Genomic DNA, 21,136 nt, shown 5'->3' on the forward strand with positions numbered 1-21,136 from the left:
TTTTTTTTTTTTTTTGACACTTAAGTCAAAGATTAATACTAAGATTATTCTTAAGAGCATTAGAGAAGTTTAATACATATGGGCCCAGGTTACAAAATCTGCCAAAATTTCTTGTCACTTTAAATAAGCCTAGAAGCATTCTTCCGCTGTGATTTCTTAGTGCCAAAGATTTGTTTAACCATGTGCAGCAAGAGTCACATCTGTCCGCTGTGCTAAGCCTTGACCTCTGCCTTAGTAAGTAGATAAATGAGAGGTTCAACACTGGACTATATATTGTGGAAGTCTCGTTGAGTCTTAAAAGATTTCTGATGATTAGTTAGGTGCTTCCCTACACCAACAATGTCAGAAAAGATCTAGTTCTCTGCATGCATTAAATTAATCAAAAGTGACCGTAAAGACATTTAGAATGTTACAAATGATTTCAATTTGAAATAAATGCTGTTTTTTAACTTTCTATTCATCAAAGAATCCAAAAAAACAAACGAACCAAAAAAGTATAACAAATCTACAAAAATATTGAGCAGCACAACTGTTATCAACATAATAATGTTACTTGAAATCAGTATATTGGAATGTTTTCTGAAGGATCATGTGACACTGAAGACTGGAGTAATGATGCTGAAAATTTGCCTGCTTTACCATTATAGCAATATATTAAAAAATTTAATTTAAACTATTTTTTAAGTATTTTTGATCAAATACATGCAGCCTTGGTGAGCATAAAAGACTTCTTTCAAAAAAGAAAGGTAACAATGATCAACTGACTCCAATATCCTATATAGTACATGTTTATACGAAATAACTTGACTCGATATACACCCAAACTTAAGTTGCCCTTCTAAAGAGCCCAGGCACTTCCCACCAGGCCATATCTCTGTCAAATGCACTGATTTACACTCTGGTTTCATCATGGTGTTGTGTCAAAGGCAGAGGCCTCATGTTGTGGCCGACTCTTTTATATGACACAAAAAAAATGTTTCCCTTTTCCTCGTGGCTTCTGTTACCCAGCTGAGCTGAAAGAGAGGTTTATAAGCTGCCTATCCTTTCAGAGTAAAGCCAACATGAGTCTCCCATGATACCCATGGATAAGAGTAAATAGCAGGGGTCACTGGAAGCTGAAGGTGTTTTAAGTCAGGTTGAAAGGCAAAGTTGCAACATGGGCAGTTGACAATGAGTAATTTCAATGTTCTCAAAGAATAAGACTTATATTTTTATAATTTGGACAGACAACAGTTTTGTCCATAAATATATATAAATATGTTCCTCATTTATTGCTTTTTTTGCTAAGCAAGGCTGCATTTATTTTATTAAAAATACATTAAAATCTGTAATATTATGAAATATTATTTCAACTTAAAAGGTTTCTGTTTTACCTATAATGCCAGAGTTGAATTTTCAGCATCATTACTCCAGTCTTCAGTGTCACATGATTCATCAGAAATCACTCTAATATGCTGATTTGGTGCACAAAAACAATATTTTCTTATAATAACTTATTATTAATTTGTGATTTTTGTTGTTGTTGTTGTTGTTGTCAGAATTCTTTAATGACTAAACATAAGAACAGCATTCATTTGAAATATTTTCAAAACACTTTACTGTCACTTTTGATCAATTTAATGCATCCATGCTGAATAAAAGTATTGATGTCAAAAAAAAAAAAAAATCTTGCTGAACCCAAACGTCCTCATAATACAAATCACTATAAACATACTAAACATTTTTATTATTTTTTTATTTTATTTTATTTATTTATTTTTTACTAAAAATGTAAAAATATAGAAAGTTTTCTGTGATGGGTAGGTTTAGGGGTTGGGGCTAGAAAATGACATTAGCTCAGTATAAAACAATTATGCCTATGGAATGTCATCATAATGATAGCTGTAGCAATGTGTGTGTGTGTATGTATCATCAAATAAACTTAATTTTATGGATTTTCATGGATGACAAAAGTTTTAAATTCTTTGTTTAAGTCCAGTGTAAATCCCCAAAAAAACAGCCATGGCATCTGAACCCTTCACAAGAATTTTAATGTTCTTGTTTTCGCAGGAATTTGTAAGCATGTCCAGAAAACTTCTGAATGACCGTGAGCTCCAGGAAAGACTGGTGAGAAATGGAAAGAATTACATTACAACATGCCACAACTCAATGAAGGAGAGAATAACCTATCAGAAGCTAGTGGAGACTCTTCATTGACAGTATGATGGGATTGTCTCAGGTCTTTAAGAACTTTTAAAAAGGTGAGGGCTTTGTGCCATATCTAGAGCTTTGGAGTCTGTATTTTTATATTTCAGTTGAAATGGAAGCCTCTCCCATGACTGTAGGATATTTTTTTCTGGAATAGGATAAACCAGAAAATATTGTATGTATATTTATAGGAAATGTCGACTTCTTATGTTTCATTAAGTATTAAAAGGACACACATTTTAATATACTTGGGGCATAAATTGAAATTTATGAGGTCTTGGAACAAGGACTGGTGATGGATCTGGCAGTTTTTTTATTTTTAAATCATGCACTCTTGCTGTGCGCACAGACAGCTATGTTTGCAGGGTGTTTGCGTTCTTCTTTTGTTGTATCGTGATGCAGTGCCAGTGTTTCTACAGTTTCTACAGTTTTCAGTGCTTGTTACTACAGTTTTCTGGGCTAAAAGATCTGCTGACATTATTTTGCTAGCAAGAAAGAGTCCTTCTCTTAAGAGGATCTCAGCTTAAATTAAACAGACAGCTTGCATTCATGTGCGCATATGTGATAGGAAGGGACAGACTAGACATATGACAAACTAAACATGGCTAAAATTTACTATACTTGATTTCTCTAAACAAAAGTAAAGGGAATATAATTTTCCAGAGGCTTGTGGGAGATCCACTAAAATAGATCCATCCAGCTTGTTCTGGCACAAATTATGCACTGCTTTTAACTGTAGTAAACATTGAAACTTTTAAATTGTCAAGGCCTAAGATTTGCAGGCTAAAGAAACTCCAGAGACAGTTTTCTGTCAGTCATAAACTGCCAAACTGATACATCTCTAAAGCTCGAATGAATAACAGTGATGTTTTATTTACAATAAATAAAACAATTGTTCTGATGGGCACATTTTACTCTTGGTAGGATTTTTAATTTATTCATGAAAGTATCTTACGGTTTGTGTTTGAAGGGTTTGCTAAACATAAAATATTTATTGTGTAACTAAGACTGTATGTTTCATATCTTAATCCATGACATTGTATGATTGTATCTACATTTACAAATTTCATATATAGCACAATAAAATGAAATAAAAAAAATTTTATACAAATATCTGTTGATTTTCTGTTCAGCTATAGGAATAACTTACAGAACTGGTCAAATGTTTGGACACATTACTATTTTTTTTTTATGTTTTTGAAAGAAGTCTCTTTTGCTCATCGAGGCTGCATTTATTTGATCAAAAATACAGAAATAAAACAGTAAAAGTGTGAAATATTATTACTATTTAAAATAATGTTTTCCTGTTTTAATGTACTTTAAAATAAAATTTATTTTTTGTGATGCAAAGATGAATTTTCATCAGCCATTACTCCAGTCTTCAGTGTCACATGATCCTTCAGAAATCATTCTAATATGCTGATTTAATATCAATGTTGGAGTTGTGCTGCTTAATATAATATATATATATATATATATATATATATATATATATATATATATTATATTCTAACCTGTGATATCTTTTAGGAGAAGTTAAAAAAGAACAGCCTTTATAGAAATCCTTTAATATAAATATTAAATAATGTTTATATTTTAATATTGTTAAAATCTAACAATATAGTAGGCTACACTACCATTCAAAAGTTTGGGGTCAGGTTTTTTTTTTTTTTTTTTCGTTGAAAGAAATTAATACTTTTATTCACCAAGGATTTGATGATTAAGTGACAGTAAAGACTTTGAAGACTATTGTTAGTAAAGATTTCTATTTTGAATAAATGCTGTTCTTTTTAACTATTTATTCATCAACGGATCCTGAAAAAAAGTAACACAAGTTCCAAAAAAATATTAAGGACCACAACTGTTTCCAATATTGATAATAACCGAGTATCAAATCAGCATATTAGAATGATTTCTGAAGAATGAAGACTGGAGTAATGGCTGATGAAAATTCAGCAAATAAATTATATTTTAAAGTATATTAAAATAGAAAACCATTATTTTAAATTGTAATATTTCACAATATTTCTGTTTTTTATTACTGCAGGCTTGATGAGCATAAGAGACTTCTTTCAAAAACATTAAAAATAGTAATGTGTCCAAACTATTGACAAGTATTGTACATTAGTGGTGCTCTGGACATGTTTGGCCTGTGTGGGGTCAAATCAAACTTTGTGGTGGTGTGGAGTTTTTATTATGACCACAATTTTCATTTAGCTTCACATCTGGATTTATCACAAATGTTTTTACCAGTATTAAAGCCTACAAACGCTACCATATATTTAAGTATCAAAAGATCATGGATTACAAAAGATAAAAACTACCATTCATTTATAATGAAATGAAATTGTTTCTATTTCTTATCATAGCAGCAAGCACTGAACACGTGGCTTTATCATGTGGCTTTTTAATGGAAAATGAAACAATTGACTGTACATACAAATGCAGGGTGGTAAAATATCTTCAAACAAAGTGAACTTTTATCTATACAATAATCACATGCAATTTTGTATAAAAAATGGATGCAGAGTAACAAACAAAGAGAAAATAGTGACTCAGTGTTTGGCTCTAGACAAAGATCAACAACTTATCTTAAATCTTTAAATTTTCCAGTGAAAACCCATTAAAGAATTAAAAAAAAAACTAATAAATAAATAATAATGAATAATAATAGCAAGAGTGTGTTTTCTCCCTTTTACAATGATCAGTCACTGAGGCAGAAGTCTTTTAAGTCACACCTTGGCCATATGAAAGCCGTGAAACTGTACTGGTTATCTTGACCATAATCCAGTGTAGCCAGACCAACAGAACAACTTTCCCAAAGAAAGAAGGCATTTGGGTGATTGTATAGAGCAGGGATGGGCAACTTTGGACCATGAGGTCCATTATCCTGCAGAGTTTAGCTCCAACCCTAATCAAACACACTTGAAAAGTCTAACCGAAAGCTTTAGAAAAACTTTAAAATTACAGGCAGGTGGGTTTTATTAGAGTTAGGACAGTGGACCTTGAGGGCCAGAGTTGCCAACCCCTGTAATAGAGATATGCACTGTGGGTGCATAAATCAGGCTGCATGTGAGCCCACGATCATATTTGTTGCAAAGACTCAGCAGCTGACACCTCAGGTGTCATACAATTGTCCTCCTTTCCCACCCAGTTAATGCCATGTCCATTCTCTTGTGGTAGAGTTTGGGGAGAAGTTTGTCGATCCAAGGATGTGAAGGTGGTGAACTGTACCCTTTTCCTCTTACTAGTGGGTGAGTGTAGGGACTCACTTCGGACTGGTTTAAGGGATCCTACACACCCAACATTGGAGTCATTTGACACAGAAGACACCTGGCAAGAGGTCCTTCGAGTGAGAGTGCCACAGGGCTCTGTATTGGGTCCTATGTCGATTACAGACGTGTTGTGAGCATCTTGCTGTAACGGATTTCCAGTGACGTTCATAACCAGCTCAGCATCTGTTCCCAGCCATACCCAGTCATGCCGGTGACCAGTCTGCTCAGAAACTTGAGCAGGTGTCTGCTTGTGGCGAAATTTAACCAAGTATGATACACAGTTTACCAAAAATACTATAATAGCCAAGCAGAAGACTCCCAGCAATGCATACATCCCGATCTCCAGGTCTGTAAGTGGACGGCTTTGATAGTGGACCCTCAATGTCGTCATCATCATCATCATCATCTCCATAGTCATTTTTTGGCTCCTGATTGGGGGTTTCAACTTGGGGAGGGTAGTTATTGTAGTTCACCAAGTTCCCAGAAGCCTTCCCAGTGCTTAACATTGAACCCTCAGGAACTTCATTACTACTCCAGGAAATTCCTGGGCGATCATCGCTGCCTGCTTTTCCCGTACTAAAGAAATTTCCACTGTTCAAAATATTCCCAGGTTTACTGACTCCAGCCGAGGCATCATTAGCCCGTCCCATTCCCAAATCATTTGCGATGCTCCCAATGGTCGAGTCTTGTGCTGTCGACTTGGCTGTGGTGGTGATTTTCATCAAGGCACTTTCCTCTCGCTCTGACTCTGAATTTCTGCTCGAAACCTGTTCTGGCTGCTGCAGCTTATTCTCAGTGCCTGCTTCTTCTCCTTCATCACCTCGCTCACTGCTATTATCTTTCTCTGTGACACCAGCAAATAGTCCTGTGCTGTTTCCCGTGTCATTATTATTGATGCTGCTGTTATCAGGACGTCTGCTGTTTGTCAGGAACTTTACAGTTAAGCTCCCACTGCCTACAGCTAAAGTGCTTTTACGCTTTGATTTCTGACAGACCTCGCAAATGGTCATCTCGGCTCTCACCAGCGTTCCTTGGCCTTCACCTTCTGCCAGAATAGTCATAGACGACTCCTGCACAGAGATCACACTCACATCCAACGATGTCAAAGCCAGGCGATAGTGAGTAGGGTCATAGATGTCCAGAGGAGTTAGGGAGCCATCGCTAAATTGTAGCCAGGAGCTCAACACTGCCTCCTGCAATCAGAATAAAATTGAATTTTGCATACTAAGTAGTAGGTCAGTGTGATTCCTGATGATAGGTGCTGCTTTCAAACCTTTTTTTTTTTACAAATTGATTTAAAGTGTTATTTTCCGTGCTGTTAAAGGATTAGTTCACTTTCAAATGAAAATTAGCACAAGCTTTACTCACCCTCAAGCCATTCTAGGTGTATATGACTTTCTTCTTTCTGATGAACACAATTGGAGAAAGATTAATAAATATCCTGACACATCCATGCTTTATAATTGCAGTAAGCATTACCAAATGAGTATGAGCTGAAGAAAGTGTCTCCATCCACATCCATCCATCATAAACATATTCCACACTGCTCCGTAGGGTTAATGAAGGCCTTCTGAAGCGAAGCGATGCGTTTGTTTTAAAAAAAACACACATTTAACAAGTTATGAAGTCAAATATCTAACTTCCGCCAGACCACCTTCCGTATTCTACTGATGAAGAAAGTGTAAATTTCTAGCAGTTCAGAAAGCTTACGCTACATCCTACACCTTCTACTATTCTGCTTATGGAACTGACCTTTTTTTGTTTTTGTTTTTGTTTTTTCCCTAATTTGAATACGGAAGGCGGTCTGGCAGAAGCCAGATATTTTACTTAATAACTTGTTAAATATGTATATATTTTTTTCACAAATGCATCGCTTCACTTCAGAAGGCCTTTATTAACCCCCCTTAGCTGTGTGGAATATATTTACGATGTATGGATGTGGATGGAGACACTTTCTTCAGCTCATACTCGTTTGGTAACACTTACTGCCATTATAAATCTTGGATGTGTCAGGATATTTATTAATATTCCTCCGATTGTGTTCATCAGAAAAAAGAAAGTTATATACACTTAGGCCGTGTGTTCACCAAAGCGTTTTTTCCAGCTCCGAGCGTACTTTTTCAATTGTTTTCAATGGGAACGCCGCGTTTTTTAAACGGCAGGAGCGTAACGAGGCGCTGAGCGTCTTTTTCACGCTCAAGCGCTGAGAGCTCGGCGTTTTTTACTGGTCACCTCGAGTTGAAGAAAGTTCAACTTTGAGTAAAACGCTGCGATCATCACTGTCACTTTTTAGCCAGCCGTCCAATCAGAGTGGAGGAGGGGCGGGACAAATACTACACCGGCCAACCGTCACAACATTCTTGCTGTACAACAACATCAACAAACAGTGAACGGAACATAACGGAACAAATGGATGAGAATTTAATATTACTGCTCTCCGAAAATACATAGCAAAGTAATTTCACATTGTGTGAACATTTTAAGTCTGAAACAAATTACCTGCAAAATCAGTTATAAGTAACAGTGCCGCGGATATTCCGTATCATAGCAACAAAGCGTCTCAACGGAAAAAAACGCTGCGATAGGCTCACAGATAGGCGTTTTAAGCAGAGCGCCTAGCGTTTTCAGCTGGCTAAAAACGCTTTGGTGGACACACGGCCTTAGCATGGCTTGAGGGTGAGTAAAGCTTGGGCTAATTTTCATTTGAAAGTGAACTAATCCTATAAGTACACACTGCAAAGTTTCAGGATTGGCAAACGTATTTAAATGCAGGATTGAATTGGAAATGGTGATGATTACTGGTATTTGTACCGACTACTGAAATTATGGTATTGTGACAACAATAATGTATATGCAAAATATAAATGTATTATTTACAAAATTGCTAGCCCCAAAAGTAAAGTATCATTTTGGATAAAACTGCAATCCTTTTACTTCAAACTGGTTACTAATTCTAATTCTAGTGTAGTTTTTAAATGTAAATAAAACAAATTTATCAATTTAAATTTTATTAAATGTTTATTGCTTGAAAGTTATAAAATCAGACAAATCAGCATTTTTTAACTGCATTTCCACCCAAATTTTGGTTAAGGTTGCAAACGAAAGTGATGTTGAATGACCTGTTTAGGATTGCTGAGCACTTCCTGTGTGGTTGCTGTGGCGCTGATGACTCGGTTACTTCCTGTGCTGAGCTGCAGGCTGAGTGTGAGACCACTGACCAACTGCAGCCCCAGTTCAGTGATGGTCACTCGATCATCCACAACCCTCACCGTCTTCTCTGCCAGGATAGAGTCTGACAGCGGGGAAAGGACCTGAACAAAGGGAGACACCTGGATAATAAGGCCTGCATGAGATCAATACCAATTTCTGTGTAGCTTGGTCCATTACTCTTGTCACATGTAGACCAAACTCAACAGATCCAGTTGAATTTTACCTTTATAGATGTGGTGCCCACATCTTGTCCTGACAGCACCCTGCCTGCCTGCAGATGGGCAATATTAGGATCCTCGACCTTCAGAAAGTACCGCACCAGCCTGGTCACATCCACCTGCCAGTCAGAGCCCAGGAAGAAGGCTTGTGGCTCCCGGGGGTCTGATTGCTCTGCCACAAAGTAGGTGAATACTCGAACCAAAGCATGCTGGTACTGCAGCATACAGCCCCGGCCCTTACGCTCTTCCTCACTGTTCCAGCCTGGTTTGCTGTCATGGACATACAGAAGTTACTGATAACACACTTATTCATAGTCATGTAACTCCATCTGTCACCTTTCATTGTTTTCATAACAGCTTAGATAAGGCCTCATTTGGAAAAGAAACCACATGCACACATTTATGTAATTCAAATAATGTTCAAAATGCCTTCAGAAAAACAGTGGTGAGCATGTATCAGACAATCACTTGATTGGATCAAACTGTGAATTAATGAGGGGATGTTTCTGCCCAAATGTAATCCATTATGCAATAGTATTTAACCTACTCATAACCTTACACAATATTATTCACAATTTTTCCACAACTCATAATCCACTTGACCCGGTCTGAAAATGGATTTACAGTTTGAAAGCATTTTCTGACTATAATGTTCTAACTCTCACAATTAGATTGTATTAATGCTATTTTCACTCTTCAGAGGTCTTTACAATCATTACAACCACTTTTATATTACATAATCATTGCGAGAAAGGCTGACATGGAGCATGTTAAAACGCTAATCTCAAGGGAATCATCTGTAAAAAAAAAAAAAAAAAAGCCAAACGGGAGAGTCTGCTAGCAAAAAGAGAACGGACAGGGCTCGTAATAAAACATGAATCAACATTGGCTTGTCTTGTCTGTGGTGATTACAGGTGAGTAATGTATTTTATTGAATAGATAAATTGCCATATGTAGCTTTCTATGTGGCACATTGTAAAGCATTATCTATTGTGAAGGGTCATTTTATTGTAGCATTGAAAAATCCCATTGTCTTTCATTGACGGAATGTTCAACCGCATAGCTATTAACATAGCGATTTTTTTTTTTTTTTTAGCAACTGCATAGCAACACCCTAGCGATCACCCCGAGTACCTTCTGCAACCGCGTAGCAACACCCTAGCAACCACCCATGATCGCAATCAATACACCTTAGTGACCACCCTGAGTACCCTAGCAACCGCATAGTAAAACCATAGCGACCACCCCGATGTATCTTCTAGCAACCGCATAGCAACACCATAGTTTAGCAACCACATAGCAACACCATAGCGACCATTCCTACAGGGTGTCCTACCTGCCTGTCAACATATTTATCCTCTACATTTCCTCCTAGTAACCACCCAGAATACCTTAGCAACCATCCCGAGTACCCTAGCATTCACGCCATAGTCTTACACCCTAGCAACCACCCAGAGTACCCTAGTCAACCACATAGCAACATCTTAGCAAACCACACAGAGCACCCTAGTTCACATCTATCAAAATTACTAAACTATAACTTAACACTTATCAACACTGAAAACTTTTAAAACTGCTTCAAACCTTCTGGACCGGCTTTTTCAAGCCAACTTAAAGTTTGTCTCAACAAACTTTTTTACGTTCTAGTTATTATTGTAATGTTATATGCTTTGAGACATGAGGTAAATTAACTTCATCTCTTGTGACGTTTTGCAGACTCTGCTATGGCTGTGCGTGTTCATGTGTTTTGAAGGAGGTGTGGCTTTGGAGAGAGTGTAATGCTTTCAAAGCTAGCTTGCTATTGCTACAATGTTCTCATAAAATGCATGTAGTTTAGTTTTTTACTGCTAGAGGGCCAAAGGTTACATAGTAGGGGTGTAACGATACATGTATTCATCCCAAACCCTCACGGTACGGACATCACGATTAAGTGCATAGTCAGTCACAGACGAACCACACTCCAATCCAGAATGGGATGTGTGCGGTAATACAACGCTGTTTGCTAACTGCAGGGCAGGGAGAGCCATGAGAGAATACTCACAGAGTATTTTAAGTTGTTTCCGATGTTATAATGAGACAAAATCATTTGGCATCGTGCAGATTTGTGTTGAAGTCTCACCACTACAGTCCTGTGATTAAATATGCGTGTCTATGAAGCCTCAGGTGCTGTTTCACTCGCTGTCTCCTTGTGGAAAGGTGAAGTAGGCTTACTAGATGGCACTTTTCTTCTTTTTGCTAATCTTTCTGTAATTTCTCGATAAAGCATAATATTGAACTTAATATTGTCACCGCATGTTAATGAACTCTCACACGCAAAGAAAATGAATAACCAATAAGTTTGAAACAGCCGTTGCATTTTACCACACAGCATTGGTCAATCTATCCTTTAGAGTAGCAAATCAAAAATTCCTTGTTCTATGTTTTATTTTAAGGAATCTGGGGGGCCGGACATGTAAATGTACCAAACTCGTATCGGACCATGACCACTAAACTGAGGTACATACATACTGTATTTTACATACTGTATCCTTAATTATGACATTTTATATTATTATTTATATGAACAGATTCTGGAAGTGTAGAAATTGTATTAACCATGACTTATTTTCTGTTTCCAGAATATTCAAGGATGTACTTCCAGAAAAAAAAAAAAAAAAAAAAACATTGGAAGTTTACTGAGAACAATTGTTCTAAAATATTGCCATAATGCACAAAAAGTTGTTTCATTTTTAAAGATGTTAATTAGAAAATATGCATGCTATTGATATCATTGTGTGTTTGTACCTCTTGGTGGACATGATAGGGATCCTCCAAGTTCTTGATCTGACTCAGCTCTGTATCAGACACCTCTATATCCAGCGGCAGACGAGGGAACCAAACCTTCATCTCCAGCTGGGCGCTCAGGTAACTGTAGGTGAAGTTCACCAGCATCCGCAGTCGCCCCTGGGTTTCTTTTCCATTCACATACACAAAGTCGCATCTGTCAGACACCTGAGGGCATCCAAAAATGTTTTATGTTATTTATAACTCATAGTGCGCAGGCTGTTCACACTGTAGTTTTCATGTTTTGCTGGATTTGAATGAACTTTTGACTATGTAAGAGGAGTTGTTGGTGCTTAGCCCAAGTACAAATAAGCATTTTTGGGACCAAATATAACTTATTTCAGATCAGCATTTATAGTTTTTTAACTACTTGAGATTGAATTGCTATAGTAGTTATTTATTTCCTCTATTAATGAACTTGAAAGTTAGAAATTTATAGCAAAATAAAGAATTAGTGGCTTGGCTAACTCCATGGCCCTTGCGCTGCATTTTTGATGTCACATTTAGATGTTTACTGTCATTTTTTGAAATATAACGCATGGCATTTGGAGTCTCAAAGACACTTAACCCTTCAACATGGGATTACCAAATGCATGCCGCCACATGATTAAATCAAATGTATAATTTATGATGCAATTAAATTTTAACAAGGTTCAGGAAGGCATACAGGGGTGACTTTGACCAACATCCTGGTGTGGAAAAGCAAGTTAGCCTATCATAAACAGGTTAGAGTATGTACTGTATTTATGAGTTAATGTGTATAATATTTGTGTCACTATGGCTTGTGTTGATTGGCAGTTTTACACATGCACAGCTATAAACACCATGATTACTTACATATACAGGGTTTACATGGATATCAAATGACATGTTTATGGATACATAAGAGGTCATAATCCATAATACTGTATTTATGGTTTTTATCCTATTAGTCGGGTCACATGGAATCTAATGCCTCAGATTTCAGAATATGAATGTCCGTTATTTAAGTCCTTCAATGTGTAGCATGTTCATTTTGGGTTTTTTCCCTAATTTGATTGTACGATCATTTACAAATAATGTACTAGTTTCAGCTCTGTATAAACAAGATGTTTAGATCCATCCAACAGAATATATTTTCCCTCAAAATAAATGTAGAAAATTCTAAAAATATAAGTAGATTCCATCTGGGCATTTGTAGTTGCAATGAAAGGGAACAACATGATTTACACCTATTAAGTCATGTTTCGCTCAATCGGTTTCGCTCAATACGCGTTTCCACCTGGTGTTTTAATCCGTCTCTTGTCCAGTTTCAACCACTTTTGTCCTGATTTCTTTGAGGGGAGGGGTCTTTGTGTGGGTAAATGTATGCTTTTTCAGGTCTTTTGATCTAATGGATGAAATAAGCTTGTGCAAGTTGCATATAAATGTGAAAGGAGATGATGAAACACAGAGAGCAGCAGCTTTTGTTTCTGCTCAAGACCACACTATACGTGGTGAGTACATGTTAGAAATCAGTTCTCACCTATACAGTGGGGATCGAAAGTTTGGGAACCCCTTTCAGAATTTGTGAAAATGTGAAAATTTTTAACAAAACAAGAGAGATCATACAAAATGCATGTTATTTTTGGTTTAGATATTTTACATAAAAGATGTTTACATATAGTCCACAAGACAAAAAAAGTAGCTGAATTTATTAAAATAACCCAGTTCAAAAGTTTGGGAACCCTTGGATCTTAATACTTTGTGTGGATTACCTGATGATCCATGACTTTTTTTGATGTTTTGTGATGGTTGTTCATGAGTCTCTTGTTTGTTCTGAACAGTTAAACTGAGCTCTGTTCTTCAGAAAAATCCTCCAGGTCCTGCAAATTCTTCAGTTTTCCAGCATCTTTTGCATATTTGAACCCTTTCCAGCAGTGACTGTATGATTTTGAGATCCGCCTTTTCACACTGAGGACAACTGAGGGACTCAAACACAACTGTTAAAAAAGCTGCAAACATTCACTGATGCTCCAGAAGGAAACACGATGCATTAAGAGCCGAGGGGTAAAAACTTTTTGAAGATCTTGAATTTGAAGATCAAGGTAAATTGTACTTAATTTTTCTTCTGGGAAACATGCATGTATCTTCTGTTGCTTCCGATGGGTAGTACTAAATGAAAAAAATATATATTTCAACAAAATAAGAAAAATGTGGACATCTTCATCCTGTTCAAAAGTTTTCACCCCCCAGATCTTATTGCATCGTGTTTCCTTCTGGAGCATCAGTGAATGTTTAAACCTTTTTTAACAGTTGTGTTTGAGTCCCTCAATTGTCCTCAGCATGAAAAGATGAATCTCAAAATCATACAGTCACTGTTGGAAAGCGTTCAAATATGCAAAAGATGCTGGGAAACTGAAGAATTTGCAGGACCTGGAGGATTTTTCTGAAGAACAGAGTTCAGTTTAACTGTTCAGAACAAACAAGCGACTCATGAACAACCATCACAAAACATAAAAACAGTCATGGATCATCCAGGTAACCACACACAGTATTAAGATCCAAGGGTTCCCAAACTTTTGAACAGGGTTATTTTAATAAATTCAGCTATTTTTTTGTCTTGTGGACTATATGTATACATCTTTTATGTAAAATATCTTACTCAGGACAGTACTTAAACAAAAAATAACATGCATTTTGTATGATCTCTCTTGTTTTGTTAAAAATTTTCACATTTTCACAGATTCTGAAAGGGGTTCCTGATTCCCACTGTATTTAGCGTCGTCCACTTATTATCGGTTTGACACAAATGTAAACAGGGCCTAAGTTAGTAAACAAATGAATAATTGGCAGTATTTCTAGCAATCATATTTATGCTGAATTGTAATATAAATATTGAATGTAATATACTTTAAGAATTGTTTGTGTCATTTTTTTTTTTATGAGAGTATTTTGCTTTAAAAATAAAATGAACAGTTGGATGCTGTCTAGAACGTAAGTGTGTGCTAGACAGCAAGTGAAGCCTTTGTTTATGCCTGATACATTCACTCTGGTGTGAAGCACAGTATAGCTCATACACCTCAGAAGCTCTCTATAAACTAGTATTTCAAAATGACAGGCAGCAGCATGAAACAGCAGGGAGAGGAAGTAGTTTGCAGAAAAACCACAGTATGTGGTTTTGCATTGTCCTGCTGAAATACACAAGGACCTTCCCTGAAATAGGCATCATCTGGAGGGGAGCATATGTTGCTCTAAAACCTTTATATACCATTCATCATTCATAGTGCCTTCCTAAACATGCAAGCTGTCCATACTGTATACACTTACGCACTCCCATACCATCAAGCCATGCTGGCTTTTGAACTGAAAGTTGATAACAAGCTGGAAGGTCTCCCTCCTCTTTAGCCCAAAGGACACGGTGTCCTGTGATTTCCAACAAGAATGTCAAATTTTGACTCGTCTGAGCGTAGAACATTTTTCCACTTTGAAAGAGTTTATTTTAAATGAGCCTTGGTCCACAGGACATGACGGCGCTTCTGGATCATGTTCACATATGGCTTCCTTTATCCATGATAGAAGCTTTAGTTGGCATCTGCAGATGGCACGGTGGATTGTGTTTACCGACAGTGGTTTTTGGAAGTGTTCCTGGGCCCATTAAGTAATGCACTGTAGATGATGAGATTTGCAAAGTCTTTGCAATTTGACATTGAGGAACATTGTTTTTAAAGTATTCCAAGATCTTTATTTCATCTTTATTTCTGAAAGACTCTGCCTCTCTAAGGCTACGTCCACACGAAGCCGGAGCTTACCCTATCCAATCTTTTTTTTCCCCCTCGTCTCAAGAAATATCTGCGTCCACACGAAACCACTGAAACGATGTAGTATACTTGCCAGTCCATTATGTGGCGCTTTAATTCTGCCACAGAGATGCACTTAAAGCAGCAAATAAGACTTGGAGCATGAGCATAAACCTTGCGCGCTGTATACAAACTATAGTAAAGCTTAGAAATAATGCTTTATTTTGGCTCAGTAGCTTCTGCAACACTAACACAAGCATCTAGAGTCTGTTATTGTTGTTGTTGTTGCTGTTTTGTGCTGTTTTGTGCGTATTCACAAAAACGCATCTCCGTGTGGACGGGGCCTAAGACATCCCTTTTATAGCTAATCTTGTTACAGACCTGATATCAATTAACTTGAATTAGTTGCTGGATGTTCTCCCAGCTGAATATTTTCGAAATATCTTGCATTTCAGCCATTTTTTCCCCTCTGTGCCAAATTTTTTAAGACCTGTAGCAGGCATCAAACTTGAAATGAGCTCATTTAGTAGATAAAGGTATAAAATTTGTTATGTTATCTATGTTCTATTGTGGATAAAATATTGGCTCATGTGATCTGGAAGTCTTTTAGTTTTCATTTTATTCAAATTTAAAAAACGTCCCAACATTTCTGGAATTCGGATTGTAGCTCCTGAGCAATGCGATAAAGCTGCTGATAATGCTGAATGGACCATATATACATATTCCTGTAGGTCAGTGTGAAACAGCTGAGTGTCAGCTGATGCGAGCTTGACTAACGTGACCTGCCAGAACTAACGCTATACGCTTGATTTCTGTTGTTGATGATTCAAAAGAAGGATGTCATTCAAAGTTACTAGGATTTTGTGAAACAGTTGTGACTAGCTAGTTAATTTCTCCAACAATGCATCATACTATGGTAGGAGTGAGTTATGTCGCTGTAGAGAAAAACACCTGCCAGAGTAGGTTTCTCTTGTCATCAGTGAGGTAAAGCAAAACCCACAGTGGATCTGGAGTGGAGTGATTATAGAACACATTGCGTAGAAGTGGTCAGCCTGCTCCACTTGTATATGCTTTTCCAGAAAGGTTTTTGGTTTGTGTGCTGCTTGGTAACACGCAGAGCTTGATGGTTTTTTTATGTTTGTTTATTTTTTGGAACTATTTGCATTGTTGGAGAAGAAATATATTTACTGGGACTTCCGGTTATGTCAGGTTGCTGAGCAGTCAGGCTTCTGAACGCTCTCTGATTATCCATTTTTAAAATATTTTATTTAGACCTGATAACCCAAAGCTACGCTTTCCTTTCTGTTCTTCGCTCTGCAAAGCATTCAACATGTCTTCGTGACCACAGAGAAAAAGCGATTAAAAAGATAATATGGATACTGCTGTTGACGAAGGTTCCACTTCTGAAGATGTCCCACAGTTTGGCGCCAATGCTAACTCTGAGGCGTAAACTCAACCAGATAACAGTGTAATACTTTCAGCTATAAACTGTCTGAAAAGTTAGTTTTTGTCGCAATACAAGGTGGTTTTGGCAGTGGTGAAAGAAGTTAGAGAGGGTTTCTCAACCTTTACTGAGAGACTTACCGAAGCTGAGAGCCGAATCAGCCAAGCCGAAGATGACATTAACTACATTAGCTATTTTTTTTGTCTTGTGGATTTTATATATATATATATATATATATATATATATATATATGACTTTATGACTTTAATTGTACTTTAGAGCCTAACTTGGACCACTCCACAGGAATTGATACCTCACAGTCTCAAAGCAGGAACATAATTAATCAATACATCAAAGACCTTAATTTAAGTGATATCTGGAGGTTTCAAAATCCAACAAAAAAAAAAGAATTTTCTTGCTATTCCGCATCCTTTCATACTTATTCCAGAATAGACTATTTTCTTATTTCAAATAGCATGACTGACTGTATATCTGATTGTAAATATAGTAGTATTTTTTTTTTTTTTTTATCTGATCATGCATCATTATCGCTGAATCATACTCTTAAAACGATAATTAAAAACCCACCTAGATGGCGTCTGAACACAAAATGGTTACATAACCCTGAGTTTCTTGATTTTGTAGGTAAACATATTGACATTTTTTGAATGTAACACAAACCAGATGTCTGCCTCAATAAGATGGGAGGCATTCAAGGCCTACATCAGGGGACAAATGATCAGCTTCACTAGTTCTAAAACGAACAGATCTACCCTTAAAATGATTAGAACAGAATATTAAGGACTTAGAAGAAGAAATTTTCAAACAAGATACTCCTGATCTGAGACATAAAATTTTACTACTTAAAGGTCCCGTTCTTCGTGATCCCATGTTTCAAACTTTAGTTAGTGTGTAATGTTGTTGTTAGAGTATAAATAAAATCTGTAAAATTTTAAAGCTCAAAGTTCAATGCCAAGCGAGATATTTTATTTAACAGAAGTCGCCTACATCGAACGGCCAGTTTGGACTACATCCCTCTACTTCCTTCTTTAATGACGTCACTAAAACAGTTTTTTGACTAACCTCCGCCCACAGGAATACACAAGAGTTGCGTTTGTAGAGTGTGTTTGTCGCCATGTCGTCGAAACGCTGTTATTTTCATCCCGCAGTCCAATCACCGGGTCTGATTCCGGCTCAAATTGATAGGGTAAAATTAAAGACATGTTTACAATAACACTGAGCGCGTGCATCTCCACATTATGGTAAGAGGCGTGACCTTTCCGGGCAAGATGAGATAAACGAATCACAACACAGGAACCGCTGGCACAATCAGAACTCGTTACGTATTTCTGAAGGAGGGACTTCATAGAACAAGGAAGTCATCAGCCCGTTTTTATGACAGTGGAAACAGCAGTATACAGATAAGTAAATTATGTGAAAAATACTGTTTTTTTTTACACGCGAAACATGAACACATGTTATATTGCACACTATAAACACAATCAAAGCTTCAAAAAAACACGAAAAACGGGACCTTTAAAGCAGAATTGAATGAGCTCTCTACCAATACAGCTGTGGCTAATATAACTAGGCTTAAACAAATCGTATTATGACCTAGGAAAAAAGGCTGGTAGGCTATTGGCATGGAGAATTAAGGCTCAACAAAATGAAAAAGTGATTAATGAAATAGAAACTATAGATGGACAAAAGACCATGATTCCAACTGAAATGAATAATGCTTTTAGAAACTATTATCAAGATCTTTATAAATTCGACACCTCCTGTGAATACCTATCTCTATCTATATAAAACATTATATGGATGAAATTCAGTTATTTCTGCTATCTGAGGAAGATTCCAAAACACTGGATCAACCAATTGAAGAGGCAGACTTGAGTGCAGCCATTAATTGTATGAATAGTGGGAAAGCTCCAGGCCCCGATGGCCTGCCTATAGACATCTACAAGATTTTTCATAACAAATTAATAATCCCAATTATTGATATGATTAATTAATCTTTCAACAATGAAGAACTTCCCTTTTCCTTGCGTTCAGCCCTTATAACTTTAATTCTTAAGCTAGGGAAAGATCCTACAAAATGTGCCTCCTACAGATCTATTAGCCAAAAGTTTTAACCAGCAGACTTTATACGTTTTTACCATTATTGATTGATCCTGATCAAAATGGCTTTGTAAAAGGTAGACAAGCCTTTCATAATATATGTTGTGTGTTATAAAAGGAGCCTCGGATACAGCCTTACTTTCCCTAGATGCCGAGAAGGCTTTTGATAGGGTGGAGTGGGCCTATCTTTTTGACACCCTTTGGTATTGGTCCTTACTTTAGAAAATGGATTAAAATTCTATATTCAAATCCCACAGCAGAGGTATTGACTAATAATACAATCTCTAAAGCATTTCTGCTTTATCGAGGTACACGTCAAGGTTGCCTCTCTTTCGACGCTCCTTTTTACATTGGCTATTGAACCTTTAGCTATTGCAAGTACGAAGAAATAATGATATATCAGGGATTACAATTGGCAGTCTTGAAAATAAACCTGGCATTATATGCTGACGATATTATATTATTTTTATCTAACTTAAGGCACTTCTGTCCCTTCTTTACTGAGCCTAATTAAAACTTTTGGAATTTTTTTCAGGTTATAAAGTGAAGGAGTTCCAAAATCCATGATCTTATTTCTTAAAGAATCAGAGCGTCTTTACACCTCCTCATCCAGTCCCCCTTTAAAAATGCTCAGGAAAGTTTTAGATATCTTGGTATTAATATTACCCCAGACCTAAACAATTTGGTTTCCTGTAATTATAATTATATAACTAAATTAATCATTGAATCAATCAATAAATGGTCATCTTTACCAATTTCTCAGATTGGACATATCAGTATATTAAAAATGAATGTTCTCCCGAAATTTTTATACTTATTTCAAATCAATTCCCCTACCCCCTTCACATAATTTTTTCAGTAATATGAGGAAGATTTTCATCAAATTTCATCTGGGCGAATCAGCATCCTAGGCTGAGGCTCTCTATTTTGTATTTACCATATGAAAGGGAAGGGTTGCAGTTGCCTAATCTTAAGTGGTATTACTGGGCAGCTCAACTTAGAGCAGCAATGTTTTGATTTACAAATGAAAATACTACCCCTTGGTTGCGGATTGAGGCGAATACAACTGCTCCTTTACCACTAATATTTGTATTTGTACTCCGCTCCCCTGCCCAAATTGAAAAAAGCCACTTCTAATCCTTTTGTTAAAAATACTATTCGCGGTATGGTATGAAGTGTTTAAGCATCTTGGAGAGATTCCACAATTATTACAGTTTACCCCTATTTGGGGAAACACTTCTTTTACACTTAGAGCGCATGATGCTGGTTTTAAAATTATGGGCATTAAAAGGATTGCATAAAGGTGGTAGATTTATTCAACAATAAAGCTATGCTTAGTTTTCAGGATTTAAGACAAAAGTATGATTTACCTAAAACTTGTTTTTTTAAATATCTTCAAATTAGGAATTTTATTTAAAAAAAAAAAAAAAAAAAAAAGCACAGAATCACTCTTCCTGCCTTACCAGATCTGTCCCCTTTAGAAAAAAATACTTTAAACCACCTTAAGTGTGGTAAACAAATTTCCATGTTTTATAGACTAATGTCCATTAACTGCAGACAACAAGCATTTGGCTTGGTGCCAAGACAAATGAGAATATAACTGAGGATGAATGGCAGAGTATCTGTCTAAAGGCCCAGACCCAGACAGTTAATACAAGGTTTAAACCTATACAATACAAATGGATTGAGAGTGTATGAGAGTGTACATAACTCCAGAATTACTACATAAATTTAATCTAAATATTCCAAATCAATGTATAAAATGCAACCTAGAGATAGGAACATTATACCATTGCTTATGGAAGTGTCCTCAAGTTCAAAATATTTGGGAAAAGGGTTTTAGACTTTTTATCACTGGTTTTGAAACAAAAATGTTCCTAAATGTCCTAAAATTTGTATACTAAATATTGTCCCAGTAACTTGCATTTTATCCAGTTCTGGTAAGAAAATGTTGATTTTCTGTTTATTACAAGCAAAACTCACAGTAGCACGTCACTGGAAAAATATAGAAAGCCTTAGTTTTAAGCAATGGTTACAGGAATTGTCTAACTGTTTGGCTTTGGAAAAACTTACATATATTGTCAAAGTATAGAATCCTTT

The 21,136-nt window shown here is 36.5% G+C and overlaps 2 protein-coding genes across 3 annotated transcripts in view; one reads left to right on the plus strand and one right to left on the minus strand.

The window, feature by feature from the left end:
• glt1d1 (glycosyltransferase 1 domain containing 1) overlaps nt 1-3,298 on the plus strand; it is a 43,560-nt gene extending 40,262 nt beyond the window's left edge. For both annotated transcript variants that reach the window (XM_048210509.1, XM_048210508.1), the window contains exon 12: nt 2,050-3,298. In XM_048210509.1, the coding sequence (XP_048066466.1) occupies nt 2,050-2,196 (147 nt within the window). In that variant the 3' untranslated portion in view covers nt 2,197-3,298. The remainder of the gene's footprint in view (nt 1-2,049) is intronic.
• Nucleotides 3,299-4,310: 1,012 nt separating this feature from the next.
• Nucleotides 4,311-21,136, minus strand: part of LOC125280523 (transmembrane protein 132C) — a 63,386-nt gene continuing 46,560 nt past the window's right edge. Inside the window, 6 exon segments of the mRNA XM_048211097.1 lie at nt 4,311-5,826; nt 5,828-6,655; nt 8,582-8,773; nt 8,896-9,160; nt 11,675-11,703; nt 11,705-11,881. Of these exon segments, the coding sequence (XP_048067054.1) occupies nt 5,272-5,826; nt 5,828-6,655; nt 8,582-8,773; nt 8,896-9,160; nt 11,675-11,703; nt 11,705-11,881 (2,046 nt within the window). The 3' untranslated portion in view covers nt 4,311-5,271.

The sequence above is a fragment of the Megalobrama amblycephala genome, linkage group LG12 (genome assembly GCF_018812025.1).
Source record: "Megalobrama amblycephala isolate DHTTF-2021 linkage group LG12, ASM1881202v1, whole genome shotgun sequence".
In the NCBI taxonomy this organism is placed as follows: domain Eukaryota; kingdom Metazoa; phylum Chordata; class Actinopteri; order Cypriniformes; family Xenocyprididae; genus Megalobrama; species Megalobrama amblycephala.